This window comes from Porites lutea, chromosome 3 (assembly GCF_958299795.1).
Source record: "Porites lutea chromosome 3, jaPorLute2.1, whole genome shotgun sequence".
Classification (NCBI taxonomy): domain Eukaryota; kingdom Metazoa; phylum Cnidaria; class Anthozoa; order Scleractinia; family Poritidae; genus Porites; species Porites lutea.
Window position 1 is genome coordinate 23,858,526 of NC_133203.1, and position 18,024 is coordinate 23,876,549.

General features: G+C 38.1%; 1 protein-coding gene and 1 pseudogene across 1 annotated transcript in view; both read right to left on the reverse strand.

Moving 5' to 3' along the window:
• LOC140932004 (uncharacterized) overlaps positions 1-5,528 on the reverse strand; it is a gene marked incomplete at its 5' end in the record, with an annotated part of 20,965 nt that extends 15,437 nt beyond the window's left edge. The window contains 4 exons of the mRNA XM_073381671.1: positions 810-959; positions 1,065-1,149; positions 2,934-3,151; positions 5,408-5,528. Of these exons, the coding sequence (XP_073237772.1) occupies positions 810-959; positions 1,065-1,149; positions 2,934-3,151; positions 5,408-5,528 (574 nt within the window). The remainder of the gene's footprint in view (positions 1-809; positions 960-1,064; positions 1,150-2,933; positions 3,152-5,407) is intronic.
• A 5,062-nt stretch (positions 5,529-10,590) lies between these two features.
• On the reverse strand, positions 10,591-15,387 carry LOC140929520 (uncharacterized; annotated as a pseudogene).
• Between the last annotated feature and the right edge of the window lie 2,637 nt (positions 15,388-18,024).

Below are 18,024 nucleotides of genomic sequence, written 5' to 3' on the forward strand. Positions count from 1 at the left end.
GGTCGAATTATATATAACATTGATCTCAGAAAACTTCGCGTAAACAAAATCACCGGCCGCCGAAACCACAAAGCTGCTCTAAATAAAAAACCTACCAGCTCTCCGCAATGATTCGTCAATCGCAATTCAATTTGGCATTTCAGTTTCGAAGACAAGGGAAATTTTGCTGTTTAAGATAAAGATTAAGCTTATCGAAATGTTTGAACTAAACGACGGAATGCCAGGGATGCGATCCGCTGAATATCAAGCGACAATCCCGCTAAAATTTTTCACAATGATACATAATTATGCGAATGTTTAGACACCCGGTTTTCGGGTAGTAAGTGACGTCACTGGACAGAATTAACGGCCGGTCGATTGAGACGTTGTTGAGAGGAGAAAACGACTCGAAGCAATCGGATGAATTTCAGGCTAGGGCAATCTGCCGATGTTCTAATTTTTCTCACAAAAAGAAAAAGCTCTCGGCAGGAACAGTCTACTTTAGGTTTTTTATCTACCTAAAAGCTATTTATGAACAAAAAATGAAAGAAATTGATTTTCAACTCTTGCCACGAAATTAAGATTTTGGTCGATTTTTCCTGACCGGCGCTCATAAAGATAAAATTGTGACTAAAAACTGCAGTCTTAAGGACTAAACCCAAGTTAATTTACTTTTCTGGTAATCAACAATCTATTATCTCCTTCATAAACATAAAGAACTGAATTAAGAATATATTTAGCCTAAATTGTAAATTCTGAATGAGGAAGGTATGAGGGTTCATCTGAAGAATGTATTACAACAATTTCAGACTTTCAAGATCAGATCTCACCTCCGTCAGTTGTCATGTCACAGTAAACCTCCAACGGGTTTCCACTTTTCTCAGGGTCGATCCAGTACCTCCCGTCTCCTTTAGAGTCACCAGAGTCCCGGATGCTCTTACAGGAATAAGCAGGCAGCTTGGAATTCCAACCTCGCCTTTCTGCAGCAGATAATAAAAAGAGAAAAATGACTATATATGTAAAATATTTGCTCCGCCGTGAGGCAATAGTAAAATCAAATTTAAAAATAGGCGAGCGTTACTCACGAATTTCACATCTTTTTCCTTTGTAGTCCGGATGACAATGACCAGTTTGTTTCGTCTTCTTGGTGGGCAAATCTTGGCAGGAAATCTGAGAAATCAATTTGAAAACCGAATTGAATTTAGAAACATCAAAGACCAGTTTTGTTTGCATTATTAGTAAATAAGTTGATATATATACCTTCTCTCTATCTCCTTCCATAAACGATATTTACCGTATGAGTAATAACAAACATTTATACTTTAAGCTGCTTCAAGCCACAGGCAAACCGTTATTACAAATCATTATTGAAAAGAAAATGTTATCAAAAGTGCTATTTACGGTATTAGAGTTCTGAAAACATAATTACTTAAATTCGCATAATATCAATAACTTCATAGGGACACCTCGAAAATCCAGAGATTTTAAGCCGGAAGTTTGAGAACTTAAATATTTGTCTGTTACCTCTTATTTGAAATCCTATAAAAACGAACATGGTGACCGTCGTAAAAAAGTGTTTTAGTTCTTTTTGGTTTATAAGGTGTTTTCTTAACGTTTTGATAATAAAGTTCAGATATAACGCGCACTCTGATTGGTTGAAAAAGCATGGTTTATGGGAGTATAAAACAAGGAGTTAAAACTGTCACACCATCTGTGAATCACACCATGCGGTGGTTTTCAAGATCAAAGTTTCGCATTTCAGGGTTAAAAATAAACTATTAAAAGACACAAATGGAAAGGGAAAGTTCAAATGAATGCTTCGTTTTCTTTTAGTGAAATGAGGAAAGATTTTGGTAACGAAATCGTCCTTCGAGGATTTCAACGATGTTTTCTTCACGGCGGAGCGCAACATGTCTTGTTTTGAAATTCAGCCAAGGCAGCGAAGTTTTTGAAGACGTTTCAAAGACAGTTTTTGCTCTATGGTCAGGAAAAATACGTTTTCGTGCATACATAAATGTTTCAAAAATGTTTTATAAATTTTTGTCCTTGGCGCTAAAGAATAATTACAAAATGCACCTCGATTTGAGATGGGTTTTGTGCTCAATTTTTCGATGCGCTAATCCGATTTACTTGCTTTTAGGGATTAACCTCTTAGTTTTTGAATATACATTCAAGACATAACTTCTCTGTCTTATTGTCTTGAGTTTGTTCATTCATACAATTAGCTCTAAAGACGACCGCGAGACTACAGCATCATTTTTGCGAAAACATCGGTGAATCTTATCTTACTTTCAGGTTCAGTTTTTGGGCTTTTTTCGATCGGAATTAAGCTGAAGCAGTTGTTTTCAAATTGTCATGTTAATGACGTCCAGGTTTTTATGGGTCGTCAATTCGGTAGGATTTAAAAGCCCTTTTACATTTGGAAACTGATTTTTGGACCTAAACAGTACATTTCTTCTGCATTCAAATTCAAAGAAAGTTTAGCTGGTTTCACTTTGTGATAACTTTGATGCATTGACAGCTTTGACAGCTTTTGGCTTATTCAACCAATCAAATCATCTGGCCCATTCTAAAATGGATTGTGATTTGGCTAATTTAAGCGTCTTTTATGAGGGTGTAGCTAGAACACGATGACTTCACTTTCGTTCGCTTTGGAATAAACTTTGTTTTGGAAATTAAAAATAAATGCGTGGGGAATTTAACGGATTCTTTATCCCATAAAACAAATAAAGAAGACGTCTTGACTGTCGTCTGTTCTGTTTTAGAGCACTTAGGAAGTGGCTAAAGCACTCATGAAGTAAGGAGAAACACTCGACAACATCTACTGTTTCGCCCTTCACTTCGTTGGTGCTCTAGCCTCTTGCTGCGTGCTTTACAACAGAACAGAGAATAGTAAAGGCTTCTTTATTTGTTAAGTAAAAAGCCATGGTTGGTGTTCAATCAGTAGAACTTACCTTAACAGGTCCATAATAAGAAGATCCTTTCATCTTTTTGAAGCTTTCCGGCGTCATCTTCCGTGTTTTGTTGTTCAGCTCACAAAGTCGTTTTGCAATATCTGCACCAGGACGAACATTAAATGACTTGCAGCTGTTATTTCTGAGGCATTTTTGGTGACATTCAAACTCATCAGCAACAGTAGACGCATTCACGACATGACCAACTAAAATATGGTCTGAAAGATAAAGTAATAAAATAACGAAGGAATTTGAAACAATCAGTAGGGTTAAACATGAACCAGGGACATGCCTTTTTCATAGAATTTAGCTGTACATTTTATGATAAAAGATCATTTCTTGTTTGCTATAAAATTGGATTGAATACATGCGACAATCATCAGAAGTATAAATAAAGTGATAACAGCTATAAATGATTTTAACATGAGACAAGTCGGAATAATGAAAATGCTTTCAAAGTGCATTTTTGTGCGAGTTCGTTATTTAAAAGATGTAATAAAAAACTATACTTTAGACTAAAACTAGTAAAATAAAGGTATTTTGCACAAAGATATTGAAAGAGGTCCCGAAAAACGTTTTATAAAGCAGCAGGTGTTAACTTGCCAGTGTGAGTTTCAAAAACGCTAGCACAGAAGTCCGACTTAGATATCACCAGTAAACTTCCAATCAGAACGTTAACAGTGAGAAAAAACAAACGAATGAGCCGCGAAGTATCCATCGACAGAAAATTTTTTGGTGAACTTCACTGTAGCTACATGTAAATGCACTATTGTGTATCAGCCTTATACTGTGGGTGTTCAGTTTCAGTTTGTTTAGTTGTAAAACTCTATTGCAGTGGCAGCTCTCGGACAGTGCAAATTATTAATTCATGAGTGTATTCAGAACTACTAAATTAAAATTGAAAGTCGAGCTTCACTAAATTTTCAAGTAAAACTGTAAAACAAGCGTACTTTTTTTGTTCAAGGGAACTTCTCGCGAGTTCTAGTAATAACACGCCCCAGAGAACGCGTCCAGGACGGGGGTTCTTACATGTGATTGCCGAGCTAAAAAATATAAATCATTCTGAAATACTAATGATTTACGGCCAGTTTAAATCGAACTCCGGGAAATAAGTTAGCTATTGCAATGTTATGCCTATTGGGCATTCATAGGGGAATAGAGTGGCGCAATTGAACCATAGGGGTAAAATTAAAGAGATGGATGATTGAACCAGTTTTTGGCCTGAATCCATCTGCTTAGTGCAGTGTTGATATTGTATTTAATAATTAAGATGTCACGTTTTGTCTTTTTAGTGTAGGGATTCTTAATTAATCGACGGCCACTATAAGCTAGCCAAAATACGCTGCGCAAGCAGGTTGCATATCCCCCCAAAATTTCACCTTTAAAAACAAAGAAAAAAAAAGAAGAAATCCAAATTGCAAAAATTTTAGGGTGAATGGGGGAAGCTCTATCTATAGTTCAACTCGATCCTCCGAATTCCGAGTGATATTCCACGAGAAAACCAATTTCATTTTTTTAGTGGAACAGTGTTAAAGGGAGGTACCCATTAAGTGCGTCAAAATAATTAAAAAAAGGACGCGAAAGAAATCTCGAAAAGGTCGCAAAGACTGAAAAGAAAGGTGTAAATTTGGATGGCAACTAACAGGGGCTCCGTACGGGTACAGAGAGTACGCACAACACTTCAAAAAAGCTGCCCTAACCGAGTTAAAGGGGGAGAAAGGCCGCGGATATGTTGTGTATCAGTTGGATGTTAATTGTCATTGGTTCCAAAACTAAGAAATCACTCGGCTGGTTTTGCAATTTAGACGGGGATAGAAGTCAAAGTTTTTATGAGACGAGTGAAATTGCTATTTTGGTCGACCTTACTTCACTGAGTTAAGTTCGACTACTCGGTCACAAACGTCGAACTTGGATAAGCGTCGATCTAACTAAGTTCAAAAGTAATAAAGGGCGCGAAACATTTTAAAGTCGTCAGTGGAAGCCTGCTTTGCAGAAACCCGTTGATAACAGACAATTCTCTTTGCTCCGACAAACGGCACATTAATTTGTAATGAATAAACAGCAAAAAACAGAGGAATATTCAGAAAACAGTAGAGTTTAACATGAACCTAGAATAACATTAATTGAGTTTTATAGCTGAACAGTTCTATATAATCTTTTATGATAAAGAGATATACTCGCATGCAAATAAAATTGCGATTTGATACCGTCAAGCGCGAATCGTCAGAAGTAAAATACGTGATAAAAGTTTTAAGTAAGTTTAACACCAGATAAAGTCGGGGAAAGAAAATGGTTTTAAGATGCTTATTGTGCGAGTTCATCATCTCAAATTTATTAAAATGGCGAGTATTAAAAGGATGCAATAAGGAACAGTCTACTTTAGACCAAACCTCGTAAAACAACGTTATTTTGTTTGCGCTTAGACACGACAAAGTTTTCGAAACCGTTCCATAAAGTCACTGGTTTCAACTTACCAGTCTGAGTTTCAAAAACGCTGGCACAGAAGTCCGAGTTAGATATCACCAGTACCACTACCATCAGAACATTAAAAGCCAAAAATACCAAACCAATGAGCCACGAGGCAGCCATTGACGGAAAATGTTTGGTTTAACTTTGCTGTAACTACATCTATTTGCACTATAATATACTACGCATCACCCTTGTACTGTGGTTGCTCAGTTTCAGTTTGTTTTGTCTTTCAACTCTTCTGCGGTAGCAGTTTCCAAGCAAAGCTATTTATAATTCATAAGTGTTTTTGTAAATACTAAATAAAACTGCTTAAAAAAGATTTTACTTATAAGAGTCTAGCTAAACTTCATTTTCAAGTAAGCCTGTAAAACAAGTGACTGTACTTTTTGTTCAAGGGAACGTCTCATTTTAAAAGAAGCACAGTAAGATGAAAAAGCAATAATATATGCACAGAGCGAATTCTAGTAATAATACTGATGCCCCCTAAGAACGCCAGCATTACCGGCCTCAAGAGTCCGGGGCCGGTCTCCATACATGTGCCTGGTAAACTGAAAATCATTCATTTTTCTGAAATACTAATGATTTACCGCTCAGACACAATCGAAGCTGAGGGAAACAAATGAGCTATTTCTTGGGCATATTTATTGTGCATTCATAGGGGTAAAATTAAAGAGAGTGGTGATTGAACCAGTTTTTGGCCTGGATCCATCTGCTAAGTGCAGTATTCATATAGTATTTAATTATTAAGATGTCTCCTTTCATCTTTTTAGTTTAGGGACTATTAATTAATCGACGGCCACTTATACCTAGCCAAATTGCATTGCCTCAGGAGGTGGCATATCCGAAAACTTTTCAGCTTTAAAAACAAAAAATAAACAAAAAAGATGCAAAAATTTCAGGGTGGGTTCGAGAAGCTCGATCTATGGTTCAACTTGAACCTTACGAAGTTTAACGTGACCGTTCTCAATTAAACCCTAGATCCGCTGAATTCCGAGTGATACTCCGAGAGAAAACTATTAAATTTCAACCTTCCAATGAAACAGGGGTAAAGGGTGTTTTTTATTTTATTTTGTGGACTGTGTCGTAGTTTTTTTTTTTTTTTGTTAATTCGTCAGTGAATTTTACAAAGCATTTTTGTTGGCTTGTTATTAGGTTAGGTTCGGAGGAAGGGATAGGGCAGAGAGGCTTCGGACCTTATTAAGTGGGTCAAAATAAATAATAAAGGTTGCGAAACAAATTGCAAAAAAGTCGCGGAGATCGAAAAGAAAAATGTAAATTTGGATGGAAACTATCAGACCCCCAACGGGAACAGAGAGCACAAACAACTTGTCTTAGAGACTTTAAAAAGCTACCCTAACCGAGTTAAAGGAGGAGTAAGACCGAATATGTTGTCTATTCTGGATACTGGCTCGCAAACTAAGTAATCGGGCGGCTTGAGTTTGCAATTTAGGCGGAGGGGGGGGGGGGGGAGTTTTTATGGGAGGAGTCAAATTACTATTTGGGTCGACCTTACTTCAGTTGAGTTCGACTACTGGGTCACCAACGGTGTAAGAGTCGAACTAAGTTGAAAAGTAAGAAAGGGCGCGAAACATTTTAAAGTCGTTGTTGGAAGCCTGCTTTGCAGAAACCCTTTTATAACAGACAATTCTCTTTGTTCCGACAAACAGCTCAATATATTAATTTTTAATGAATACACAGCATTTTACCGAAACCCAGATACCCGAGGGGGCATTTCTGGGAAATCTTAATGGGGGTGTGCCGCCCGGTTCTCCAAATCCTGACCCTATTTCAGACCAAAAAATGGTATTTTTCACACCTGTTTTCAGACCTGGCCTTTAAGAAATGATGTCATCATTACTTAGATTACAACAGCAACAAAAAATATTTCTTAAAATCCATTCGAATTGCCATATTTCTTTTTCTTTCTTACTCATTTGGGACTGAAACAATAAATACGTTCGTACACTCCCGTAATGCCCTCGAAAACCATACCCGATTCTAGACCAAAATGAGCAAAGTCTACACCCGTTTTCAGACCAAAACGGCGGAAAAACCCTTTTGGGCAGCAAATAGATACATAGGGGAGTACCCCCCGCGCCCTGATAATACAAACTCTTTATTGATGTCTGCCATGTTTGTCCCCTAAAATCGATCTTAAGCGGACTAGAAGAACTTGTTTGGCGATCTAGCAAACTTTAATATTCAGAGTAGCTAAACTGAGACAAACGTCAAACTTATCATTAACTTAAATCACTCAGTTTGGTTCGTCTCATGAAAAGTTCGACATTTGGCCTTGGTTTTAGTCGATGCAAACTCATTCAAACAAACTTGACTGCGACAGAAGACAAACTTATCATGAACTTAATCCGTTCAGTTTGGACCGGGGGCGGTACTCAACAAAGTTTTATACAGGGAGGTACCGCCCCAAGGTCCAACCCCTTACCCTCTTAAATACTATTTTTGACATAGTGGAGTAGTTATGTGCTTCAATTGTTCACTTTCTGTTAGAAGCATGAAATTTGGCAGTTAGCCCTTCCGTTAGTCTAATTCTAATTCTAATCATAACTATAACAAAATTCTCAAATCTGATTGGTTCTCAACTGCCCTGATTTCAGCCTTAATAGGACAGTTTAATAGGACAGTACGCGTTATGCCTAAGTAATTGGACAGTACGCGCCATCACGCGCGCTTAAATGGCTTTTTCTTTCATAGCTAGCGAAAAAATCTTGGAATTTCTTGTGTTTTGATTTAAAAAGAGCCCTATATATCACAAATTTTGTTAAAGTTATGATTAATTGGTAACAGAACTTCGTGTCGTCCAATTCGGTCTGTAATCATACTCGTGATTAAACAAATCGGACTCCCGCTACGCGGTCGTCCGATTTTGTTAATCACTCGTATGATTACAGACCGAATTGGACTCCACTCAGTCCTGTTACCATTACTTATCGTGTTATCTGCAAAGGGATTTCCCATCACGGCGGATGTGTAATTGTACAGGTGCTTATGTTAAGATATAATCAAGGTACGAATGTCAAGTGAATAAAGATAGTAATAATAAAGAGTTCCGGGTTAGCGTTTTTAAAGATGGCTCATGACGGCCGTTTTGAAAGCCTCCACTGACTGCGAGACAACTTGGTAAAGATTTCCAGTCTCTGATTGCACGTACAATAAAACTGTGTTGCTATATTTGTTTGTTTTGCTCGTCTCTGCACAGTCTCAGTGTCCTTTATCTGCTTTTGAGTGTGCGGGTCCTATGCGAAACATCCATATTCAAGCTGTGGTCTAACTAAAGCAAGATAGGCTTGCTCTTTTACGTTTTCTGGGCACTTATTTAGGCTTCTTCTTATAAAGCCAAGAGATCTGTTGGCTTTGTCTATAATTCCAGCAATATGAAAATTCCAGTTTAAATCACTGGATAGCTCAACTCCAAGGTATTTATAGTGATCAAAAGCTTCCAAGGGTTCTCCGTGGATGGTGTATTGGTATTTAACTAGAGTTAGTTTTTGAGCACGAGACCCTTAGGATGGCGCATTTCGTTGCATTAAACGAGAGCTGCCATGTGTTCGCTCAGTGTACAAGTGTGTTTAGGTCTTGCTGTAGTGACTCTGCATCATTACAATCCTTGATTACACGAAAGTAAAATACCGCGTCGTCCGCGAAAAGGCCAATTTGGACTTTTGTGTTTTCGCCAATATCGTTTATGTACAATAGGTCTGGAACATGAGTGGGCCCAACACAGTCCCCTGGGGCATACCTGATCTCACGGGAATATTGAATATCAGGTGGTTAGCCATTGTTCCAAACCAGGTCTTGAGATTTCCACGAATTCCGTAGAAATTTAATTTATTCAACAATGGGCGATGGGGCACCGTGTCGAATGCCTTTGAAAAGTCGAGTAACAACAAATCATTTTATTGACCAAGGTCAAGGTTACCTGCTACTGATTCAATAATTGTGATGAGTTGCATTTCATAAGAGTGCCATTGTCTGAAGCCAGGTTGATAATGTACCAGAATAGCATTTGAATCAAGGTGATTCATGATATGCCGGTATATAATATGTTCTATAATCTTACAAGACACAGATGTTAGAGAAATCGGTCTGTAATTACTTGGCTTTTTGCGATTCCTTTTTTGAAAACTGGGGTGACACTTGCAGTGACCCAGTCACTTGGGACTTGATCTGTTTTGTATTGATAGAGTAAAAATATACTGGAGAAATGAGGCAATGACAGGCGCAGCTTCTTTCAGAACCCAGCGAGAGAAATATTGTCAGGACCACAGGCCTTTTTGGCGTTAATGTTTCTTAACAAGCGTGTTATGCCAGAAACTTCAAACTTAAGAGAGGGGATGTCTGCGATCATACTAGGGCCCTTACTTGGGATGTTAAATCAGTAGATTCAGTTCATCTGTGAAAACTGTAGCAAATTGATCACTCAACACTTCAGCTTTAATATATCCGTATATCTTTCATTAAAAAAAGGATCCCTTTCTGACTTTCTCATACCTAATTTAGAACCTTGTATCCCTTTTAACTGTTAAAAATACACTGCCTTTAAAATATAAATGAATCACAAAACCAGGAAATGTTCTTGACACAGCCATAAATTCTTCCAGCAACTTTAGGTCTTTTTACAGACAGATTTCCCTGTCCTTTCTTGTACTTCAAGTAAAATCCCCACCATATCTTATACCTGACACCTGACAAAGGTACCCCTTTCTAGCAGTGCCTCCCGTATAGGCCATTGCAGGAAGTATCCCCCGGGGCTTAGACTGCTTAACTGGGCCTCAGTTGGCTTGCTTATGCATAAATAAGCTCTATAGTTGGCGTTTCTAGGATAATTTGATATTTAGTGACTTTGGTGCATGCAACACAGTTGAAAGCAGACGGCACAATGATCAAATGGCATGAGCTTTTTGTGGCTTTATTCAAAGCTAATACTTGAAAACTAAATGCAATATACGAAAACTGATGTAAAGCTTACTTTAAATGACGAATATAAGGAAAATCTCTTATAACAGTTATATATATATTTTTATATTTTATAAATGGCTCGAAATCAAGGTATTTTCATCTACGTTAGCAATGGGCTATTTGTACCAAGCTGTCATTTTACTACTAGTACTTTTTAAAAGACTACAGCCAATAAGACTAACAATAAAACAGACGTCAACACACAAACATTTTAGCGAACGCAAATCTTCCAGAAATCACCAGTGGTCACGCCAACAAGATAATCGTCGCGTTCCCATCTTTTTGCTTGACCATAACTACGATGATCAAGCGTCCAATGATATAAACCATAAACCCAAGCAGGGTGGTCGTATAATCTCTCTTGATCAAATCCATGGCCCCATTTAGCTACCTCATTTGAGCCGGGCATTTGAGCCACTTTCCAATCCCCACCTTTGGCAAACACCTGCTGACCCTAAGTTGTCATTTTCCATTCTGACGTATGAGCCACACGAGGCGGGCTGGACATCCGTCTGACCGCTGAAGTACTGGACTACAGCTTCACCAGTGCTGTTAGCAGCAGTGGTCACGTGGAACGTTCGTCCATTGTTTTTACTGCAGTGGAATCTCAGTGGGGTGAAAGACAAGTGTGTTCTCAGCTCATTCATGGCGGTTTTTGTGAGAACCATCTGATCACTGGTTATTCTACGGTATGAAGTCTTGACTGACAGCTGAGAAGGAGGAGTTGAGCTTTCCATCGTGATGTTGGAAACGAGGAGCCATCCTTCTGAAAGAAAAATGTGAAGATAAAAAGGTATTTTATCGAAGTTGTACATTTGTAAAAACAGTAAGAAAGGCTGTTTTAATAGCGGAGCTCGACGCGCGCATTTCTATCTATCCGGGAAAATTTGGTCACGTAATCGTCCTTCCGTTCGTCTGCACTATAGGGAAACCAATATGGGAGTCTGTAACCTGATATTGGACATCCATATTTTTGTCAGGTGACAGCTCTCAAAACAGGGTATCGGCTGAGCAATATCACATGGCCGTACCGCGGCCTCTCGTGTTGACCCATCGAGTTTGCGTTTTTATGAAGTTTTCCGCTGATTAGTTACTACTTAATTTTAAATATTCGTAGGCTCAAGTTCAATTTTTCTTCAATGCACAGGAAATAAACTTGTGTTTCTGAGCTGCACAAATAAAAGTTAATTTCCAACTGGCTCAGCCAGTTTTTAACAGGCAGGAAAGGTAGTTGCTCTTGGCTTTTCTCACCATGGTCACGTGTTGGCCATGTTCAGTCTATATAAAGACCTGATCAGCAGACTTATTAAATTCTGCAAGCAGAATACTGCAATGTTGATCGTAGAGGGGATACAACCACTAAATTATAACGTGTAAATTGGCTGCTACCGAGGACTATCGTGTCTAATAACCGGCCTTTATAACATAAAATTATATTTCGGGTCTGTCCAATTAACCTTATAAAATAAGGGTAGTGTAAGTGTGTGAATAGGTTATTTTGTTTGGAAAAAATTTGTTTTCCAAGCCTAATCTGCTGTGATCAAAGTTTATCGTTTGATTTAAATTATAAATTTATTAACGAGCCGGAGCTTCACTTTTAGCCCTGGCTAAAGCTATATATTAAGAACAAACAATCGTCAAGAGTAAAAGAATAAACAACAATGTCGCCATTTCCAGGTTGCATCTTTCTTTTCGTGTTCTTTTTTCTTATTTCAACTATTCAAATAATAATCTGATTCGGAGATATAATAACAATGTTATGTACAGTGTACGTACAGTGTACACACCTATATAACATACATTTGCTTCGAATTATTAAAAAGGCCTATTAAAATCGTCAATTTATCCCAGAAAGAAATTAAATTACATGATTTCGAGAAGTTGTATTGGCTCAGGACGGTTAGGAGTTTCATTTCAATTCACAATTCTCGCCAAGAAGAAATTATTCGATGGAGCGTGGTATCCAACGAGGCAGATAACACACTCGGAGATCTGCATTATTCTTCAGATCATACGAAAGCCGAATATAATAATTGTTTTATTGCTCATTTAAGATATTTCCAATATAAAAACATGCCCATCTTGGCAGTTTCAAATTACTAGGGAGGGATGTACATTTTAGCAGACATTCTTCAAACCCCGAAATTGTCATAGATTGAGTGATATGTTTAGACAGTAGTTTGGTTGTCTTCTGCGCATACAAACATATATGCATACATGTCTTTTATTTGGAGTCTTATACAATAAATAGAATATCAACTATATCCAAATAACTAAAATTACAAACAACAAAAAATTCCTAACCATATATGGCTAATACGTTATTAATTAAATAAGTCCTAGAGTATTTACTTTTTGCCGTCTTCACCCCTTTCCTTTTTTCAAAGCATTCGAATACATGTTTTGCTATTAGTTTTTGTATAGGTGGTTTTCACGTTACGTCATCGCCGCCATGCTGGTGGACGGTAAACAAAAGATCGCTCATTAGCTCGCTTTGTTTGTCCACCAGCATTTGTTCATTTGACCATTGTTATTTGTGTCTCTCGAGATTGCATGAAAACCACTTATTTTAGCATTTCCGCTGGGAGGGGGGGGGGGGGGGGGGGGGAGAGGTATTAGCAACATGAATATTTTGTTAGGTGACATTCTGCTTTTGTTTATTCCATATTCTTTTTCCAAATAATCTAGTAACGAACATCTTTTTTCCTGGTAAGCAGGGCATAGATTTAGAAAATGGTATTCGTCCTCCATTTCTATTTTACAAATTGGGCAAATTCTTTCTGCAGGTTTCTTAAACGGTCTCGAATAACGTCCTGTCTCTATGGCTAATTCGTGGTTGCTAAGTCGCAGTTTTGTTAGAGCTATTCCGTGTCGCGTATTAGTGACCTGATGTAGGTAATTTTCACATTTGTAATTGTCTATCGTTTTGAATAACCGGTAGGTTCTCATAACGTGTGAAATCCTCGTGGGGTAAGGGAAGGGAAGTTTGGATAAAAGTGAGGTGCCGAGCCCTTCAAACCCTAACCCGGTTTAAGACAAAAAATTGTTCATTTCGCTACCCTGTTTAACACTAAGAGACCTACTTTCACGTCTCTGATTCATTTCGTTTCACACATGAAATTTAAAAGTGCTTTTCAATTAACATCGTGAAATTGTTCTCATGAAGGACCACGACGCCGACGTTCGCGGTCAGTCCGAAAAGACAACCTGCATATTTAAGACGCAAATTAGTGAAATTGTATCACCCTGAAAACCTTGCCGGGGAAATCTTCAGCTTTGTTAAAACAGCTGAGCTACTGCGCCTTCTGCTGTCCCTCTCTCGAACGATATCTGCACAATTGACGTTAGACGTCTTCAAAAGTTGAAAATGATAGCTGTTTATAAAGAATAAGCCGGGAAATTTAGGCCAATCAGAAATAGAAAAGCATTTTTCACCATTTCAGATTTTTTAACAGCAGATCTCAGTCACCTCCGTCAGTTGTCATGTCACAGTAAACGTTCAACGGGTTTCCACTTTTCTCAGGGTCGATCCAGTACCTCCCGTCTCCTTTAGAGTCACCAGAGTCCCGGATGCTTATACAGGAATAAGCAGGGTCCTTGGAATTCCAGCCTCGCTGCTTTGCTGTAGCAGATAATAAAACAAATGACTATATATGGTAAATATTAACTCCGCCTTGAAGCGATTGTAAAATCATATTTAAAAACAAACAAGCGTTACTTACGAAGTACAAATTTCTTGCCTCTGTAATCCGGATGACAATGACCAGTTTGTTTTTTCTTGTTGGTGGGGAAATCTTGACAGGAAACCTGAGAAGGAAAAAAGGAATTGAAATGAGAAACATCAAATAGTAGATGAAAAATATAGATGACCTCATTATGTGCTTTAGTTTTCACCACTTTTGTTCGCTTTAGAAGGGATATTAATATGTTGATATCTGTTACCTTTTTCTATTTCCTGCCAAACGCAATATTTACCGTGTGGGTAAAAGCAAATATGTATTTTAAGACACAGGCAAACTGGTACTGTACGACAAATCAATATTTAAAAGAAAATGTCGTCAAAAGTACCATGCATATACGATATTTCAGTTCCGCAAATCAGCGAATTCATAAGAAGACCTCAAAACTCTATAGAATTTGAGCCGGAAAGTTAGTTGTTTTGCGTTTATTTTTTTAAAATTAACATCTTTGTAAAAAAGCGATAGTTCATATGCAAACAGTGGATCTGACCTTAACATGTCCATAATAAGAAGATCCTTTCTTCCTTTTAAATTTATCCTGCGTCGTTTTCCGTGTTTTGTTGTTCAGCTCACAAACTCGTATTGCAATATCTGCACCAGGATGAACATTAAATGACTTGCAGGTGTTATTTTTGAGGCATTTTTGGTGACATTCAAACTCGTTAGCAACAGTTGACGTGTTCATGACATGACCAACTAAAACATGGTCTGAAAGGTAAGTAATAAAGAACGGAGGAATATGCAATAAACCAGTATACTTTAACATGAACCAGGGGCACACATTGTCTCAGTTTAGCTTTGCCTTTTTATAATAAAAGATATACTTGCTTTCTTAATTGGGATTAGATACGAGCGGGAATCGTCAGAAGTAAAAAAAAGTGATATAAGTTGTAATATAAGTGTTAAATTTCAACACTAGGTATGGTCGGGAAAAGGAAGGGCTTTTAGAGTACTTTAAATGGCGAGTATTTAAAAGATGTTACAAAGAAAGATATTTCGTTTGGGTCTAGAGACATAGAAAAAGTTGTCGAAAACTGTTTTATAGAGCCGAAGGTGTTAACTTATCATTCTTAGTTTCAAAAACGCTCGCACAGAAGTCGGAGTTGGATATCACCAGTAAATTTGCGCTCAGAACATTAACAGCCAGAAAGATCGAACGAATTAACCACGAGGCTGCCATTGACGGAAAATGTTTGGATGAACTTCACTGAAGCTTTATGTGCGTGCAATCACAATTACGTATATCAGCCTTATACTGTCTTTCAGTTTGTTTACTTGTAAAATTCTTTTTTGGCAGCTCCCAAGCAAAGCAATTTATAATCCATAAGTTTTGTAAGAGCCGCTGAATAAAACTGCCTGTCACGATTGTACTTTTAAAAGTCCAGCTGAAATAAATTTTCATTACAAGCTTGTAAGAGTAGTGTATTTTTTGTACAAGGAAAGATCATATTTTCAAAGAAAAGAAAATTCAAAGAGCAGTAGTATACATACGGGGCAAATCCTAGTAATAGGGAGCTTAATAAGCAATGACGACGGCGAAGGCAACGAGAACGTCACCATGTTAAAGAATGAACTCGCGATGCTTCAAACTTTATCGCGCGCGCTTATTCCATCCCGTTCAATTCTTCAAATGTTGGCAAATTTTTCTGCGAAGGTCAGGAAAAGAAAAAGAAAGTGGTTGTCTTGAGTTCACGTCCTGCACAGAACGTGAAATCAGGCATTTTCACGTAGTATTCGTGCAGTGACGGCAAATAAATGTACAAAAAAGCAGGATTCATGTGCGAACAGCAAAGGTGTTGCGGTCGTCGTCGTATTTGCTTAAGCACCAAAATAACAAGCCTCAGGGAACGTTTGTATTACCGGCCTCAAGAGTGTAATTTGCCAGTTTTCTGTGACTATATGTGATTGCTAAATTCAAAAGTTATACATTACTCTCAAATACTTATCTCTGGTCAGATACATTTTTGTGGACAGCCATGCCACTGCGCGTAGGTAGTAAATTTTACAGAACACTATGGCATGTCTGTTTGCTTGTCATGGGGAAATTGAGATAATAAAATCTTTAAACATGAGCTGATCGTGGGCAGAGAGAATGGCAATTCACTAATTTTTTTGGCCTGGATACATATGCTACAGCAATTGCAGTATTGATATTGCATTTTAGTTGTTAAAATTTGTCTTGTTTTATCCTTTTAGCCTCGGGCTTCTTTATATATCAATGGCCATTGAGGTTGCCAAAATACGCCTGCCTAAAAACGGATTGCGTATCCCAATATGCGTATACGTGCAGAACACTTTTCGGTACTTTTTTTCGCCATCAATGCACGGATCTGAGAAGCAAAATTGCCTATTTTCACATTTGAAAATATAATAAACAAACAATAACGACCTTCTCTTTCTCGTTTTGAACATTGATATTTAACTCCTACTTTTGTCAAATTGAGCGAGTCAGAATGATAATTTCAATGAACGCGAAACCACATTTGTTAGTGCCATCCTGAGTATACCGTAAAATTCGGAAAATAAGCCCGTCCATGTATAATCTCCTCCGAATATAAGCCCCCCAGACCGGTAACGCAAAAAACCCTCCGTTAAATCGCCCCTCCAAATATGAGCCCCAGGGGGCTTGTACTTGGAAAAATGCCCTCAAATACAAAGTAAAACAAAGCAAAAACGGTAAATTTACTTCCAACTATAAGGCTAGCTCAATCGATTTTGAAAGGCAAATTTCCCTCCGTAGATAAGCCCCTCCGAATATAAGCCCCTTCAAAAATAAAACTCTCAAAAAGGGCCTTTAAAAAATATAAGCCCCGGTGCTTATTTTCGGAATTTTACGGTATGTACTTACTTGCTCCATACCCAATGATTTCGATGTTCGCTACTGCTTGCCTGCCTGGAGAGGGCCCATTCGTCGATACCTCATTGCTTATTACTCATTTAACGGAACATTTTAAAGCAAAACAGAACTCTCGGCGTTAACTTGGCGTACTTTTATGTCCTCAACACCCCCCCCTCCGCCCCCGCTTCCTTCCGCCACAAGGACTTCTAAAACTCGGGTTTAAAAGTAAAACAATGGCTGGCTATGCCCCTGTCCGAAAATCGTAGATTAGTTAGTCATAAAACTCCGAATATTTTGAACGAATGGAATGGCCGTTTTGAAGAAATGCTTTTGCGTTCGCAGTTTAAAAATTTCTGGGCAACGTTTGCATCCCTGGATTGATCAATGTACTTTCTGATAGATATTTCCAAGTAATACCATTAAAAGTCATGATAATTTTCGTCCTTTTATAACAAACTTGTTACTTGATTGTCAGTTATTTTTCAGATTTATATTATCGTCACAAAACAATTTATTTGTCAATAATTATAGCATGCTAGCAACCTCTTGGGAATGGGGGTGGGGTGGGGTGGGGCAGCCGGGTGTGTGGAGAAAATACTTCTAACTGTTCTCTGCCCCCCGATAGACTGTTCACAGTCCCCTATTTTTCCTTGAGATAGTCGACATCGAGCGCGTCTTACCGTTAATGGCAGCCATCTTGATTTCAAATGTACCGAGTCTATTAAATCAAGATGGCCGCCATTAACGGTGAGACGCGCTCGATCTCGACGATCTTACGAGAAAAATAGGGGACTGTGAACAGTCTAGTTTCCTGAAAGCTATTTTTCCAGGCCATTTCAATTAAAGTCAATCAAGAGCATCATCGTGTTTCCATGGCACTTATTGAAAAGGGACTTGAAGAGCACTATTTCTCAATGAACCTTTTCTTGTGAAAATGAATTTTATTTGCAAACACCATGAGAATGAAAACTCACTTTCAAATGACCTTAGACGACTGGATATTTAGTGGGAGATCCAGTATAAGGGTGTGGGGGAAAGACCCCCTGAAATGTACCCAAAAATTCTT